The 14,561-nt window shown below is 40.3% G+C and overlaps 1 protein-coding gene across 4 annotated transcripts in view; it reads right to left on the minus strand.

Moving 5' to 3' along the window:
* cdc42bpb (CDC42 binding protein kinase beta (DMPK-like)) overlaps positions 1-14,561 on the minus strand; it is a 65,754-nt gene that overhangs the window by 3,828 nt on the left and 47,365 nt on the right. For 2 of the 4 annotated variants that reach the window (XM_036581642.1, XM_036581645.1), the window contains 16 exons: positions 13,367-13,464; positions 12,799-12,878; positions 10,170-10,253; positions 9,243-9,320; positions 8,942-9,047; positions 8,628-8,764; positions 8,344-8,483; positions 8,142-8,223; positions 7,830-8,046; positions 7,528-7,590; positions 6,806-7,402; positions 5,564-5,661; positions 5,334-5,418; positions 3,115-3,235; positions 2,904-3,021; positions 2,037-2,231 (listed from right to left, as the gene is read on the minus strand). In XM_036581642.1, coding sequence (XP_036437535.1) covers positions 2,037-2,231; positions 2,904-3,021; positions 3,115-3,235; positions 5,334-5,418; positions 5,564-5,661; positions 6,806-7,402; positions 7,528-7,590; positions 7,830-8,046; positions 8,142-8,223; positions 8,344-8,483; positions 8,628-8,764; positions 8,942-9,047; positions 9,243-9,320; positions 10,170-10,253; positions 12,799-12,878; positions 13,367-13,464 — 2,299 coding nt within the window. The remainder of the gene's footprint in view (positions 1-2,036; positions 2,232-2,903; positions 3,022-3,114; positions 3,236-5,333; positions 5,419-5,563; positions 5,662-6,805; positions 7,403-7,527; positions 7,591-7,829; positions 8,047-8,141; positions 8,224-8,343; positions 8,484-8,627; positions 8,765-8,941; positions 9,048-9,242; positions 9,321-10,169; positions 10,254-12,798; positions 12,879-13,366; positions 13,465-14,561) is intronic. The other 2 variants (XM_036581643.1, XM_036581644.1) reach the window with 2 other exon arrangements.

A 14,561-nucleotide genomic window follows, 5' to 3' on the forward strand; every position in this document is an offset into this window, starting at 1 on the left:
CTATCTAGTAAATGGCCAAATATACATATTCCACCCATTTTCATTTGGGATACACAGAGGATGATGGGCTCTCAGATTGGTGGTGTGAGAAGGCCCTGATTGGTTGTGCTACGTGTTCGCCAATTAGTCTAGTTTATTTGCATTTAACGTATTCTCATCGCAAATTTCAGCACCCTGTAATTGCTTCAAAGATGCTGTTTACAGGCTCACTGGACTCTTTTCCACTGTAGAGCCAAATGGTTCCCATGGCCATACCAAACCAGTTTAAGTTTCTTTTTCTGTCTGTCTGCCGCTAAATCAAGACCAGGAAATACCTAAGTAAAACATATGTACATTAGAGGCTCAGTGACGCCTAACAACCACACACACACACACACACACACATCTGCTGTCACTCCAACACCAATTATAACATGAGCATCAGTTAGGTGGAGCCGACAGCACTGTCTGACCTGTACTGTGGTGTGTGGCGCTGTTTGTCTAGGCAGCCTTCTCACCAAGTTATCGTTGCACATTTGTCTTCCCAGCATCAGATGCTTGAATTTGCTCCCTCAGATTTAAGCCATTATTATCTAAACTTGTGTTAGTAGTGCTGCAGTTTGATTTAGACTTATGTGGTGAGCAGAGCTGTTATCATGCTAGTTAGGCTAATACTAACCAGATCCTGTCTCCTAGTCAGCAGCACTTTTTAAACATTGATTTGTTGTTGTTAGCTGACAGTTTGACAGTTATTGAATGATGGGTTGCGCACTTATGTGGTGACTGTGTATGCAAACCCAACTTTTTATTTGATTGTTTTAGGTTTTGAAATAATGCCACAGGAGATGGCACAAAGGCAAAAAAAAATGTAGAACCAACCAGCGAATACTTACGCCCACCAATGTAATACTGTATACCACGGTACTATCTGGAGAGAGGCTTGAATGTATTAAAAAAAGTGGACGCCCAACCCCAGCAAGTGCTTTAATATTTATCCTTACACAAGTATGTTTTTAATCACGAATGTGACTGAGACAGCAAACTGTTCCATGGCTCAATCACATCTCAACCAAATGGACATATACACCAATCAGGCGTAACATTATGACCACCTCCTTGCATACTTTGTTAGCCTCCTTTTACCCTGTTCTTCAGTGGTCAGGACTGTGTCTGATCCACTCAGACCATCGCAACACACACTAACACACCACCACCCCATCAGTGTTACTGCAGTGCTGAGAATGATCCACCACCCAAATACTACCTGCTCTGTGAGGGTCCATGGGGATCCTGACCACTGAAGAACAGGATAAAAGGGGGCTAACAAAGTATGCAGAGAAACAGATGAACTACAGTCTGTAATTGTAGAACTACAAAGTGCACCTATATAGTAAGTGGAGCTGATAAAATGGACAATGAGCGTAGAAACAAGGAGGTGGTCATAATGTTATGCCTGATTGGTGTACGTACATTGGAGGCCAAAGTACCACAGTTGAGAGAGTCATACACTAAATGTTCTTTTTAGGATTGTGAACTTTTTAATTGTACTTTGCTAAAACAGTGTTTATTAATCATGGTCCTGGGGACTCGATGGTGTGCTGAGGCAGAAAAATAACTGTTCTAGAAAGCTCATAAACTTGAGTTGTTAAAAGTTTATTACAACCATGACTAAGAAACAATACTAACTGTGGACTGGTCATGTCTGGCAAATATTTGACCTGTTTAAGGTAAGTTAGATGCTGATGAAAGTTGTGGAATGGGGCAGCTGAAGGGGACTGTCCCCCTATTACTAGCCTGACTTGATTGCCATTTCACAGAGTCAATTTATTGAATGATCAGCTCAAGAACAATTAAAAAACAAAACAAAAAAACAAACATGGTTACAAAGCCTCTGCAGACAGGCTACAGCTTTCAAGCATAAAACAAAAGGGGAGAGAGAGAGAGAGAGAACACGAATGACCAAGGCAGGAAAAAGAAGGGAAAAGAAAGGGAAAAGAAGGGAAGGGGGGCTGTGAGGCAGGCACAGATGGAGAGAGGGAAAGGGGGTGCTAGCCTACCCTTCCGAGGGAGGAGGTGGAGGGTGAGGAGGAAGAGGAGGAGAGCTGTGGCAGGCTCTGCTGCGAGGAAGGCTCTTTCTGCAGATAGAACCCAGCAGAGACGGGACTCATGTGATACACGTGCTCAAAGTTGGTTGGAGGAGAGATCAGGGCGTGGTGACGAGAGGATGAGGGGGAAGGACTCTCACTCGGCTGCTGCCACGGCAACCAGAGACCAGAGCAAATCCACAACCACAGGGGGAAAGAGAGAAGGAAAGGAGTGAAACAGAAAGAAGGAGGAAAAGGGTGGGAGGGTGGAAAAGTGGAAGCTACTACAGCATAAGAAAAAGAAGACAAGGTGAGCAGCGAAGGAGTGAGGATACAGTGCTGTGTAGTTGTATAATGCCACAAACCTTAGGGTGACTCCAGAAGCCTCAGTGGACTCTTCAAGTCCTAAGCAAGGCTATCAACTACAACTCTTGTCCAAGATACTTCAAAGAACAAATTGTCCTAAGAAAACCTTATAAACTGCATTTTTTCGCACTATGTAAAAGTAGCAGCTGCTCTTTACATTGTGTAAACATTTCATAATAAATGGATGAATCGAACTGGATAATTGTGTTGAACAAAATCTTGTCAGCTACATCAGCAGATTGTAAGATAAGAATGCTGCTTCACAGATGGGAGGTTTTCTTATGACAATGACAAAATTAACAATAATATGTGGGATAACTATTGTGTCACTGGGCCTCTGTTCACTGATCAGTGTTGGTGTGCTGATCTAGTACCGCATGCCACTGAATCCAGTCCTGTTCTCCTAACCATCATCCAACAGTCTCTTGAGCTATTAACCTCCTAGTGTCTAAGCCTGATGAATAAAGCCATTACCAGAGGCAGGTCCATGAGGACTTGCATTCCATCTCCTGGACCCATGTGGGCCACATGGTTGAAGTTAGTGGGATTGGAAATCAGCTTAGATCTCATTTCTGGGTCTCTCAGCATCTCCCTGTTGGATAAACAGATACGAAACATTCATCCATTGGCTTTGTTGTATAGGATGTCATCGTGTGAACATGACCAGAGGGCAAAGTTCTCCTACCTCCTCTGCTGTATCCGCTCCTCTTCGGGAACCTTGAAGAGGAACTTCCTCTTGCTGCGCGTTCTCACCATGAGTTTCTTACTGTTGTCTGAAGTCTCAGGGATGGTTAGATCACACCCTTCTGGAGAAACAACAGAGGAAGACAAAAGCAGGGCAAGAACAAAAGAAAAATCTGAGGTCACTTCAGACAGATCATTTTTAAATGACTGATAATGCTCAATTTTAAGCCTGAATATTTTGAACCCTAAATAGTTTATTTTGAAGTAATATACAACATAAAATAATAATAGTAATAATACAAACAACATCACACGTTGCATGTTGAGTGTGGAATTTAAAGGCCCTGTAAAAGTGCAGCCTTTGCAAAATGTACGCAAAAATCATATAGATGCACTTTGCAGTTCTACAATTACAGACTGTAGTTCATCTGTTTCTCTGCATACTTTGTTAGCCCCCTTTCACCCTGTTCTTCAGTGGTCAGGACGTCCCACATGGGGCAACACAGGGCAGGTATGATTTGGGTGGTGGATCATTCTCAGCACTGCAGTCACATAGCCAACAGCATCCTGTGACCACTGATGAAGGACTAGAGGATGACCAACACAAACTGTGCAACAACAGATGAGCTATCGTCTCTGACTTTACATCTACAAGGTGGACCAATAAGGTAGGAGTGTCTAATAGAGTGGACAGTGAGTGGACACAGTGTTGAAAACTCCAGCAGCACTGCTGTGTCTGATCCACTCGTACCAGCACAACACACACTAACACACCACCACCATGTCAGTGTCATTGCAGTGCTGAGAATGATCCACCACCCAAATAATAACCTGCTCTGTGGTGATCCTGACAATTGACGGACTACAGTCTGTAACTGTAGAACTATAAAGTGCTCCTATATGGTAAGTGGAGCCGCTATAAATGGACAATGAATGTAAAAACAAGGCTGCGTCTCTACATTTTGCAAATACTGCACTTTTACAGGGCCTTAAAATTCAACACGCAACATGCAACACTTGTTTTAACACTCAAAAAGAGAAAGATATTTCAGAGCACTACTGGCTTTTTGCCACCATCTCTTGTTCTGAGATGTTTTCCTCAAGCTCTCATTAAAAATGTTAGCTAGCTTACTCATCCATCACACCTGATTATGCTGTTATTAGTGAATGGCTAGACTTCTCCCTTCCTGTCTGTGCCACCCAGTATACCAAAGCAGCAACTGTTTAGATGTCAAACCTTTCTTGCTAAATTGAACTGTGTAACACAATGGCATGTTAATTTAGCAAAAATACCTTGAATGTGCATTTTTGACATTAAAAATGTTAGACTTTTTAAAAGTAATAGTCATTATTGTTTTATTGTGCAGGCCTAGAGGTCATCATGTCAAACTTGCTTTTGTTTATGCACTATCGGTGAAGGCAGCTTAGAGTGGCAGTGTGTGATGAAGTCATGGGCAGGCAGCCTGAAGGAGGTGTGATGAATGAGGTCATTTCAGTTTACCAAACACAAGCGCCATTATCATCAGGGCAATCTGCCAGGGCTGAGAGGAAATGAATTGGAAACAGAGAGTGGCACAGAGTGAGGCCCAACATGCCACAGATTTCTAAATCTGAGTGTCTTTACTCAGACAGCAGGAATATGAGTGACAATGAATGAGCTGCATCTGAACTTAAAGGAGCCACAAAGTCTGGTCACATGAGGGCACATTGTTGTGTTTCATGAGCATGTTAGAAGTATAAATTAATTAGGAGTGTTAGCTTATGTATAGAGCATATAGCTACATCACACAGCATAAACTGGATTGCAAACCTTCAGCACAGAAAATTTGCTTTGACAGAATGTGGGACTGGGGAATTTATGAAAGGGGAAAAATTATCAAAAAATACTGCTTCAACATGCAGTTCCAAAATTCAAACACTACAATCAACAGAGATTCTTAAACATTATTAAAACTATTCAGAACAATTTATTACAAAATAAGAAAAGCTCAAAGAACAATTCTTTTTCATCCTAAGGTAACTTTTGTCAACAAGGAACACTGCTGCTATGATAGGTATTTATATATAGCTACTTCACAGAGGTGACAAGACATCAAAAAAGACTGAGAGACCCTGAAAAACTGTTTAAAAGGTGTCTGGATTAGTTAATGAGGAAGTAACAACTGCACAGTACAGGGTCTAAGTGATAGAGCTGGCTTGAATGAAGGTAAAAAGGTGTACCTGCAGAGTTGTTGCTGAAGTAGATGAGCCGGGGCTGCTCTGAGCCCAGAAGATTTAGACTGCCCTCCACATTCAAAGGTCTGATCTGATGAGGTAGTGAACAGGAGTCAGACAAGGATATTATTTCTGTATATTAGGATTACATTTTTGAATACAAAAAGGAGCTAACACTATGTCCAGCATTGTTGTTTACTCTGCCTTGAAAATGCTACTTTTCTCTCTATAATTACCTTTCTTAATGAAATGGTTTGGACCCATTCTGTGGTATGGACATCAAACACATCGACTCCATAGTCGCTGTACACAGTTAGGTAAGTGGAGTTTGAGCCTGGAAAGAGGACAAATTCAGTGACAAAGTGGTTGCTAAACAAAATGTTCCTGGTCAATGTTTTATGTGATGCGCTTGTTATATGCATGCAATTCAAGAAGAACTTCCTATGGTGTGATTTCATGTAAAGCAATATTACAGTCAAAAAAAATTTTCAGCCCCCAACCCAAATGTACCAGACATGCCTGGTGGCTGAAGTTGGCTTATTTAGTTTTGCTCTGGAGAAAATGGGCTAATACAGTTGAAAAAGCAGTCGTTTAAAATCTTGCAAACTGGCTACATCATCACATACTTTCAAACAGAACAGGGTTGTTAAGAAATGTCAAAATTAAATGCATATGTGGTTTCTGACACTACATAATTTATAAGGAAAAAGTAGCTGTAGTAGCAGCCATCTTGAAGCCTGAAGTCCCATGTAACTGTATAAGAGTAGAGTATTCAGTCTTTGTTAAAGACCTTCAGCATTTTACAAAAGTAACCCCTGCCTGAAAACCTGTCAGTTTTGACAACTTCAAATAATGAGCCTTTCATTATAAAGCTTCAGTGTGAAGGACAGAAATAGTGCTACACATAGTAAATGCAGTTTTTAAAGGAATAAGGCAAAACAAATCGAAAGAGCTGGATGGTCTGTAGTTTATATAGCACATAAGCTAACTAACTAGTTAAATAACTAATTCAGCTGAAACTTTAGTAACTGTTAAAGGGCTGTGGTCTCTAACAAACCTCAGCTAGATTAGCAGACAACTTCAGCTATATACTTGATGTCCCAAGCTGTTTTGCATTTTTCCCTTTAAACACAGCATTTACTGCATGTAGTTTAATTCTGTCCAGACTGAAGGCACTTCTATAATGAAAAGCTAGTTATCTGAAATGACAGGTGAAGTCACACATGCAAGGTTGGAAACAAAAAGTTTAACTGATTTACCACGTCAAGGTATGTTAATCAGTGCTTTCTCAGGCTGAGATTTTACAAGTCACCATTTCTGAATACCACATATGCAAGTCTGTTTGAGATTACCTAACAACTCAAAGCTGGAAAACTCGGAAAACTATGCAAATTGGATTTTTGGCCGAACCATCACTTTAAGCTTGATGCCTGAGTATGTCTATCTTCTAACACACACATACACATATAGGTACATACTGCAGGCGAGTGGTGTGGCAGGCCACATAAGCTCCTGGGTGCGGGAGCGCCGTCCCTGAGCATCTACATAGACTCCCAGCTGACTGAAGCACAGAAGCAGCTCATTAGATCCCACTTCCATGGCATGCAGCGCATCCAGAGGTTGCTGGGCCAGGAAAGCCAGTGATGGATCCCCAGGGCTCACCAGGCTCACAGGTGAAGACTCACCCTGAAGGGCAAGCAGGGCAAAGCCTGATGGGTAGCCCACGCACAAGCGTTCCCGCACCATACCGAGCCACTGTACTACGCCCGGTGCCTGCACCTCCCACAGCTTGCGGTAGTGGGGCTTAGCACGAGTGATCTCGTAGCACAGGACTTGGCGCTTGACGGCTGCTAGCAGGCAGGCAGGGCCCCCAGGTCGCAGCACACCTGTAGTCAGAGCCTGGCAGCCTTTAGTCTCAGTCAGTTTCACGTCAAAAGCAGCTTCAGCACCCTCCAGCGCACCCCAGGGGTGGAGGTGCACATGGCGGTTGCGACCACACAGCAGGACCACCATCTTCTCTTTGGGGATCAGATCGATCTGGTGAACTTTCTTGCAGTCGGCAGCACGGACAATGACTTAAAAGAACAAGAAAACACAGATAAGTAAAATAATATTAAGAAAACTCAAGATTACACAGATCATATTATTAGTTTCATTTATTTAAAGATGCACTGGGGTATGTGGGGCGTAGGATTCTTACTATCTCTGGTGATCTCAACCACAAACAAGCCCTCTTCTGTGCCCAATGCAATTCGCTCCCGATCTAGAGGAGAGAGAAAAGCAGCATGTGGGAAGCAATGAGAAATACAAAGAAAGAACATGTTATACACTGAAAATCCAATATCACTGAAAACAAAGGAAAACAATCCAAAGTTTTCACAGGTGTTACAGGATTCCATGATTTAATTTCTAATGACACAATCACAGCCACCACCAGAAATTTCCCAAAGTCAAAATACAAAAATAATAATAAAAAAAAAAATAAGGCAAAAGCTCACTGACCAACAATGGCTGCGGACAATGTGGTTTTGATGGCAGGCAGGCTGCTGTCGTAAGCCTCATGCAGGACGTGCACAACTCGGTTCTTCAGGCAGTTTTTGGCCAGGATGCTCTGCAGGCCCTCCAGGATGCCCACCCACTTCCTTTTTTCTGCCTCGCTCTCAGCCAGAACTAGCAGAGAAACGGCCCGCACCGGCGAGCTCAGTGTGGACGACGTTACCTATGCGGTTCAAAAATAATGAGTCATAATACCAGTACAGGAAAGAACAGACTTAATATTCTGTAGAGCTAACTTCTGTGTTTGAAAGGACTTACTCTAAATATGCAGGGAACATCTTTGCGTGTAGCGTGAATCACATCAGATGCCAACACGGAGCTTACAGAGAAGTCCTCATCTCTGTATCATAAAGAGAGAAAGCGTCACAAGGATTTAAAATAAATCTTGAACCATCTTTTAGTATGGGTGTGTAAAGAATAAACAAACAAAAGAAGCCCTAGAAGGGTAAGTAAAAGAAACCTGAGGTCAAGGACTTGGCTTGCCACCACAACAGGCTGAGTGGACTTCCCTTCAGGAACCTCATACAGGAAAAGCTTGCAGTCACACACCACAGCATACGCTCTCTGCCAGCCTTTCTTCACCCCAGTGGGCTTTGGGATCTAAGAGAGCAACACGATAATCACTATATCACTTCAGCATAACTCTCATATACACCAAATTTGAACAGCATATGAGGAAGAGTGGAAATAAACAGCACAGAATTAGACATGACAGTGGGTCTTAGACTAAAATCACAAACTTACCCTGACAAAGCCTTTGTAGGCTGTGCCTATGCCTCTCTGCACATCAATACCCAGCGGCCTTTTGGCCTGTTCTGGTGGAATAGGGCACACTTGAGGAGCATTGTCCTTACAGGATACATGACAGATGAAGGAACACACTGAGAGGGGGAAAAAAAGAAATAAAATGACACTCTCTAAAATATCTGAACTTGCAAATAGTTTGTAAAATTATGAAAAATCTTCAATTTACTCTTTCAAAAACACAGCAGGAGTAGTAATTGTCAGTTCTATTATTAAGAAGAAATGCATTTGTGGATACAGTATGGTGCACCAACCTTCACAAGCGTAGCCCTGTCTGATCAGGCCCACCATCAGAGAGGTGCAGTGTGTGCACTGAGTTGGGCTGGAGAAGGTCTTAATGCTCAACTGGTGAGCTTTAGGCTGTGGATACAAACACCAAAAAGGCTGGTAAGAACCAAGAATGAGGTTAATAAATATGCTAGCATGCAAACATATGATACAGGCCAAACTACACTTCCTGAAAAATTCTCTAATGTGTCTATAAGTTATATCAAATATTTATATTTTTAGCTTCACGTCAGGGAAAACATCAATTCCCTGAGTAGCCAACTGTACCTTTGGCGCTGTAAGCAGAGAGGACTGGTAGACTGGAGAGGGGGCAGCCGGAGTGGTAGCAGAGGGCTTTGCTGGCTCCTAAAAAGGGACAAAGTATCCCCAAACACTTCATGAGAAAAGGATTCTGAGAATAACTAGGGAGAGGCATTTAGAGTACTACTGTGACCTAGTATTCAATTAATTTCACAAGCATGTACTTTCGGAGTGCTAGTCAAAGAATTGCAAAAGCGTTTATTTAAAGTCTGTTAACAGTTCATGAAATCTTGCCTTTTGTTGAAAGCAGATACAGCTTTACCCGGTAATCGCAAGTCATTACATGCTGTTTTGTCTGTTTTAGTTCTAACACTGTTTTAGCAAGTGCCTGCTCCTACACATCACGCAAAAGGTCTGTGATTGGTTATTTTGCACATCAGTCAAGTGGCCCTTTCTTGTCACAGTAGGTAGTTCTTGGACACACTGAGTGATGTAAATTACCAGACACTCTGGCTGTACGAGATGTAAACTAGCAACACTACTATTCCATGGATTCAGCTAAGGTTCAGGTAAGATGTGTATCGGGATTTTTTTTGTTTAATCACAGGCAACACAAAATTAAGAAGAAATTTTAAGAAATGTTTTACAGATCAAATAGGTGGTTAGCTCACAAGTAGACTAGCCAATTATTCATACACATCGCAAAAATTAGCACAAATATTAACTGTCATCCTAAATATTGCTTCAAAACAAGAAAAAAAAAAACAACACAAGTACCATCTGGTTTAGGAGAAATCGTGAAAACTATGCCTTTCTGCTTTATCAAGCATCTCAAGAATGAGTGAAATGAAGTGACCAAGAGGGTGGAAGGCTTGCTATTACAGACAGCGGTTATTGAGCCAGGAAGTGAGCACTGAGGTGGAATGTCAGAGGAAGTATAAGGTGGACACTCACATCCTGCTCTGAAGCCACTGAAGGGGAGGAAGAGGGAACGTCTGATTTCTGAGGCGTGGCTTCCACCTCACTGACTGAGCTAGTCTGGAGAGGGGGAGAGGAAGACTTAGGTGAAAGGTAGTACATTGTGTGTTTGTGAAGAAGGTGCTAGTTTACATCAGTTAAGAGTGATTATTTCTTTGCTCTTTGTTTGTTGTTTTGTTTGTAAAAACATCCCCTTTCATATCAAAAGAGGCTAGTCAACTGGACACGAATACGTCTAGTATTAGGCTAAAAAGGATTTTCCCCACTGTGCACCATTGTGAAGGCGTTAGTCCAGGGCTGGACTAAAGCTGTACTTGGGGAAACTTCTTGCCAAATATCATTTCCTTCCAGCAGGTGGGGTCAAGACTTTTAAAAACAAACCTTCTACACAATCACACACACACTGACAATAACACTCTAAATCATTATGAAATCTCTGAGTGGGAGTGTTAACAGCTTCAACAGTAACAATGTATGAATGCACAACATTTTTTGCCAATACCGTGAAGTTTTATGTGGTAGGATCTTATCTGATCTAGACACTTGAGGTCTAGAACTACATCAGACAGAAGGATCAGATGAATAAGACTTTAAACTTTATACAGTGGTCAAGAACCTTTAATCAATTATAAATGTTTCAGTTGGCTGCCATACAAACATTTTAAATGTGCTAGTTACTCATCAAGTTAACAGAATGGCAGAAAATATTTAAAGTTTTTTTTTATTTAAAAAAATACAAAAAACAAAGGAATTAAATTTTGCTAGACTGTATGATTGCATATAACTGTATGCATGTATATGTGGTGAAGATTAAAAGTAATTATCATCTTAATTATAAATATAAATATTATCCTAGTGAAACTAATATTTACTTTATAGCAAGACTCACAAACAACAGAGGTCATTTGGATAATTTGATTCTTCCCACATAGCATTAGTCAGATGTCAGTCCAAGGTTTTGATAGGGATCTGCCTGTAATACTCATTTCCCTTTTCATTGGCTTAGTACCCCTGATCAGTATTCTCAGAATATCTTCCCACACGATTCAATTAACTTTTTTTTTTTCATATGTTTTTCTCAGTTAACAATTCATTCCACATTAAGGGGGTTATTCCTATGCCACTCTAAGCGCTAGCATGACCTGCAGCATGAATATGCAGTCTAAACAAATGAGGCATGACATGATTCACATTAGCTTTTTAAGAGGTTAGAAGGTACAAGGAGGCAGTTAATGCTAACTTGAGGTTGCTAATCCTGAAAGCACGCTCTATGTTTTGGCTTGCTAACCTTTAGCACCTAGAATTAGCTTTGACGTGATCTGGGACTGGGCAAATTATGGAAGGAGAACACAGTCAGCAGACAAAAAGATGTTTCAGTACCGCTTCACAGGCGCTAGTTTTTAAACATTATACATTCAGTACAGATGATTTAAGATGTTTAAAATTGTCATACAATTCAAGACAAAGAGAGCAGAGCTTCAAAGTCTATTTCTTCTCATCAATTATCGTAAGCAAAAACTTTTTGTTGGTCCTAACAAGAATGTTGTGGTATTACACGCTTTTTGTCTGCTGACGGCTCCTCTCCCACAGGGGTTAAAGGTGACGGAGGGTGGGGGAGCTCTTCACAGCCAACTTACTTCATCCCAAAATGCTAGCAGAGAGGATGCAGACGAGGAAGAGACAGAGTCCTTTTTTGGGGAGGACAAAAATAAAATTATAGGTGACAAAGCTTTTTATTTGGCCTAAACTCCCCTTGCTTTTTGATTCTTCTTAATAAGAAAATTCCATCCTCAAAGTCACAGCCTGACAAACTGGCCGTAACCCACATAAAATCTGTGTGCTTTGCAGCTTCAGCGCTTAAGAAGCAAAATTGCAAAACATCTGGGCTAAGTGGAAAATTCTGTAAATTTGACTACTTTACACCAAACCAATCCAAAAGGAATACATAAGCCCTGAAATCAGGCAACAAGAGTGTCAGCATGGGAACTAAATGTAGCTTTAGGCCTGCATAATATTTCCATTTGTCTAGGCCCTCTTCCTAGGTAACTGTTAGAGTATAAGGAAATAGCACAGGTCACTTTATAGCCATGGTCAACTGCAAGCTCCTTCTTTGTTGTCATAAGCCCTTGACATGATCCTTGGTGATTAGCTACTGCTCCAGTGCAGACTGTAACTATTGTATCGCATGGCTGAGAGCTGGATGTAACTGGAGCCAGACTGATTCCATTAGAGGAGAGCAGGAAGCATCATATCACACACTTTTACACAAGTTGGCTTTGAAATTACACTCATGAACCGGAACAGTGTAATCCAGCTGATCCAAGAACCAGCAGTCACTACTCTTTAATGGATTCTTACTCATTTCAATCTCTGCATTACCCATTTTAAAACATTTAGTTATGCATTCTTGCACTCTGAAAAACAGTTTTTCTTTTTTATGGAGACACATGATGCCTTATTAATGGCAGCAAAGCCAGGTAGCTGGAGGTCAATATTATTATTACTATTACTATTATTATTATTATTATTATGACAAACAGAACAGAAGCTTGTTAAGGCTGGACAATGCAAAAGCAGATGGAACGATGCCATGAGAAATACTCACTCTGAATGTTAGGTCATGAGCCAAGGGAGAAGTGTTGAAGTACTCAAAGATAGAGTCCTGGAAGTCTGGAAGTTTTAAACCTGCAGTGGAGGAAATAAATTCATAACAGGAATTATTTACTCTGTACAAAAGTGAAATACAGCTGGAGATTTGGCTTCAGTACAAAATATATTGCACTATGTTGTCGGAACAATATGGTATCTTTACAGGAGAAGAAAAAAAATTATGCTAATGTTAAACGGGTTTTGTCCAAGTAGTTCTGGATCATTTCTATTGGTCCATTCATCATGAACTTTTTACACACTGTAAAGGTCAGCTGGCATCAAAATTATATATAAAAAAACATGGTTTTGTTTGAACAGTGACAATATCCTGCTGTCAAGTGAGGTAAAACATTCTGCATGTTTCTTCATTACCCATTGTTACATTACTTGTATAAATCACAAATGTACAGGTCGTAATACAAAATACAAATATATAACACAGTTAATATATTTTTAATGTTACTATGACTGGAATAATTAGTGTTGTTTTAAAAACAACAGCAGGATTTATGCTGCATGGTCACCTCTGTCAGTGCGTGACCGACTCTCTTCCAGATCTTTCTTCATGCCTTCTAACTGTTCCTCCAGCTCCCTGTTTTTCGCCTCTGCATCTTTCAGTTTGCTACAAGAAAAAAAAACAAAAAACAATGAATTGGAGACAAAAGAGAAATGCAACAAAAAATGACCAACTAGAATAAATCACATTCTGGTGATTTGCCTCCTCAAATACACCTGAAACAACTCATCAGTTAACTGCCAGGTTCAGTCTGTGTGTTAGAGATATCACCAAACCGTGCTGGACACCAGCCTTTTGTTCCCCACCAATGCTGAGGCATTTGTTGTTTTATGTCAAGACACAGCAAGCAGACTTGATTTTGGTCTTGTCAATCATTTTTCAGATTTATGGAAAAATTTTCTCTAACATGTTTTCTCTTACACTGTAATAATACAAAGGTCAAAACTCTAATTGCTTTTTCTAAAGATTAGTTACTTTAACCTTTTTAACTCCTTGGGACCACCGGTCCTTGTCAGAACAAAATGGTATCTTTACAGGAGAAGAAAAAACATTATGCTAATGTTAAACAATTTTTGTCCAAAGTAGTTCTGGATCATTTTCTATTGGTCCATTCATTATGAACTTTTTAATTAAAAAAAAAATTATGAAAATAATAAAAAAATACATTTTTATTAAATAATACAGTGTCTAAGATTTTTGGCTTTCAGCAGTAATTAGTAAGCATATAGCAATATGTGTATGATCATAAAGCACATTTTCTGTTAATTTGAGGGGAGCTTTTACAAAAAAAATAAATAAATAAAAATGTAAATTAACTGCATGAAATGAATGATTTGCCTTACAATTTGGGCATGTAAATTCAGATGAAAAAACCAAAATATATCCTGGTGAATAAGAGGTTAAACTTAGCTCTGCCACACTACATTGCCTCATAGTACTGAAAAGATTATAATCAAACTAGCAAATTCATGGACAAATCCAATGTGCATTTTCTTTGTAATGTCAACGTTCTCACAAATGATGCATGTTTTCTGAGATCTCACTGGCTAATGCAACTTCGAGGCCACTCTTATAAACAGTTTTTTTTTTCCTTCAAAACATTTTTTTTCTACATTCAGAACTAACAAAACAGAGTTTCTAGAAATCCTGCATGAATGAAATCTTACATATTAATTCCTAGCCCTGTTTTGATGGATAGTACA

The sequence above is a fragment of the Colossoma macropomum genome, unplaced genomic scaffold (genome assembly GCF_904425465.1).
Source record: "Colossoma macropomum unplaced genomic scaffold, Colossoma_macropomum, whole genome shotgun sequence".
In the NCBI taxonomy this organism is placed as follows: domain Eukaryota; kingdom Metazoa; phylum Chordata; class Actinopteri; order Characiformes; family Serrasalmidae; genus Colossoma; species Colossoma macropomum.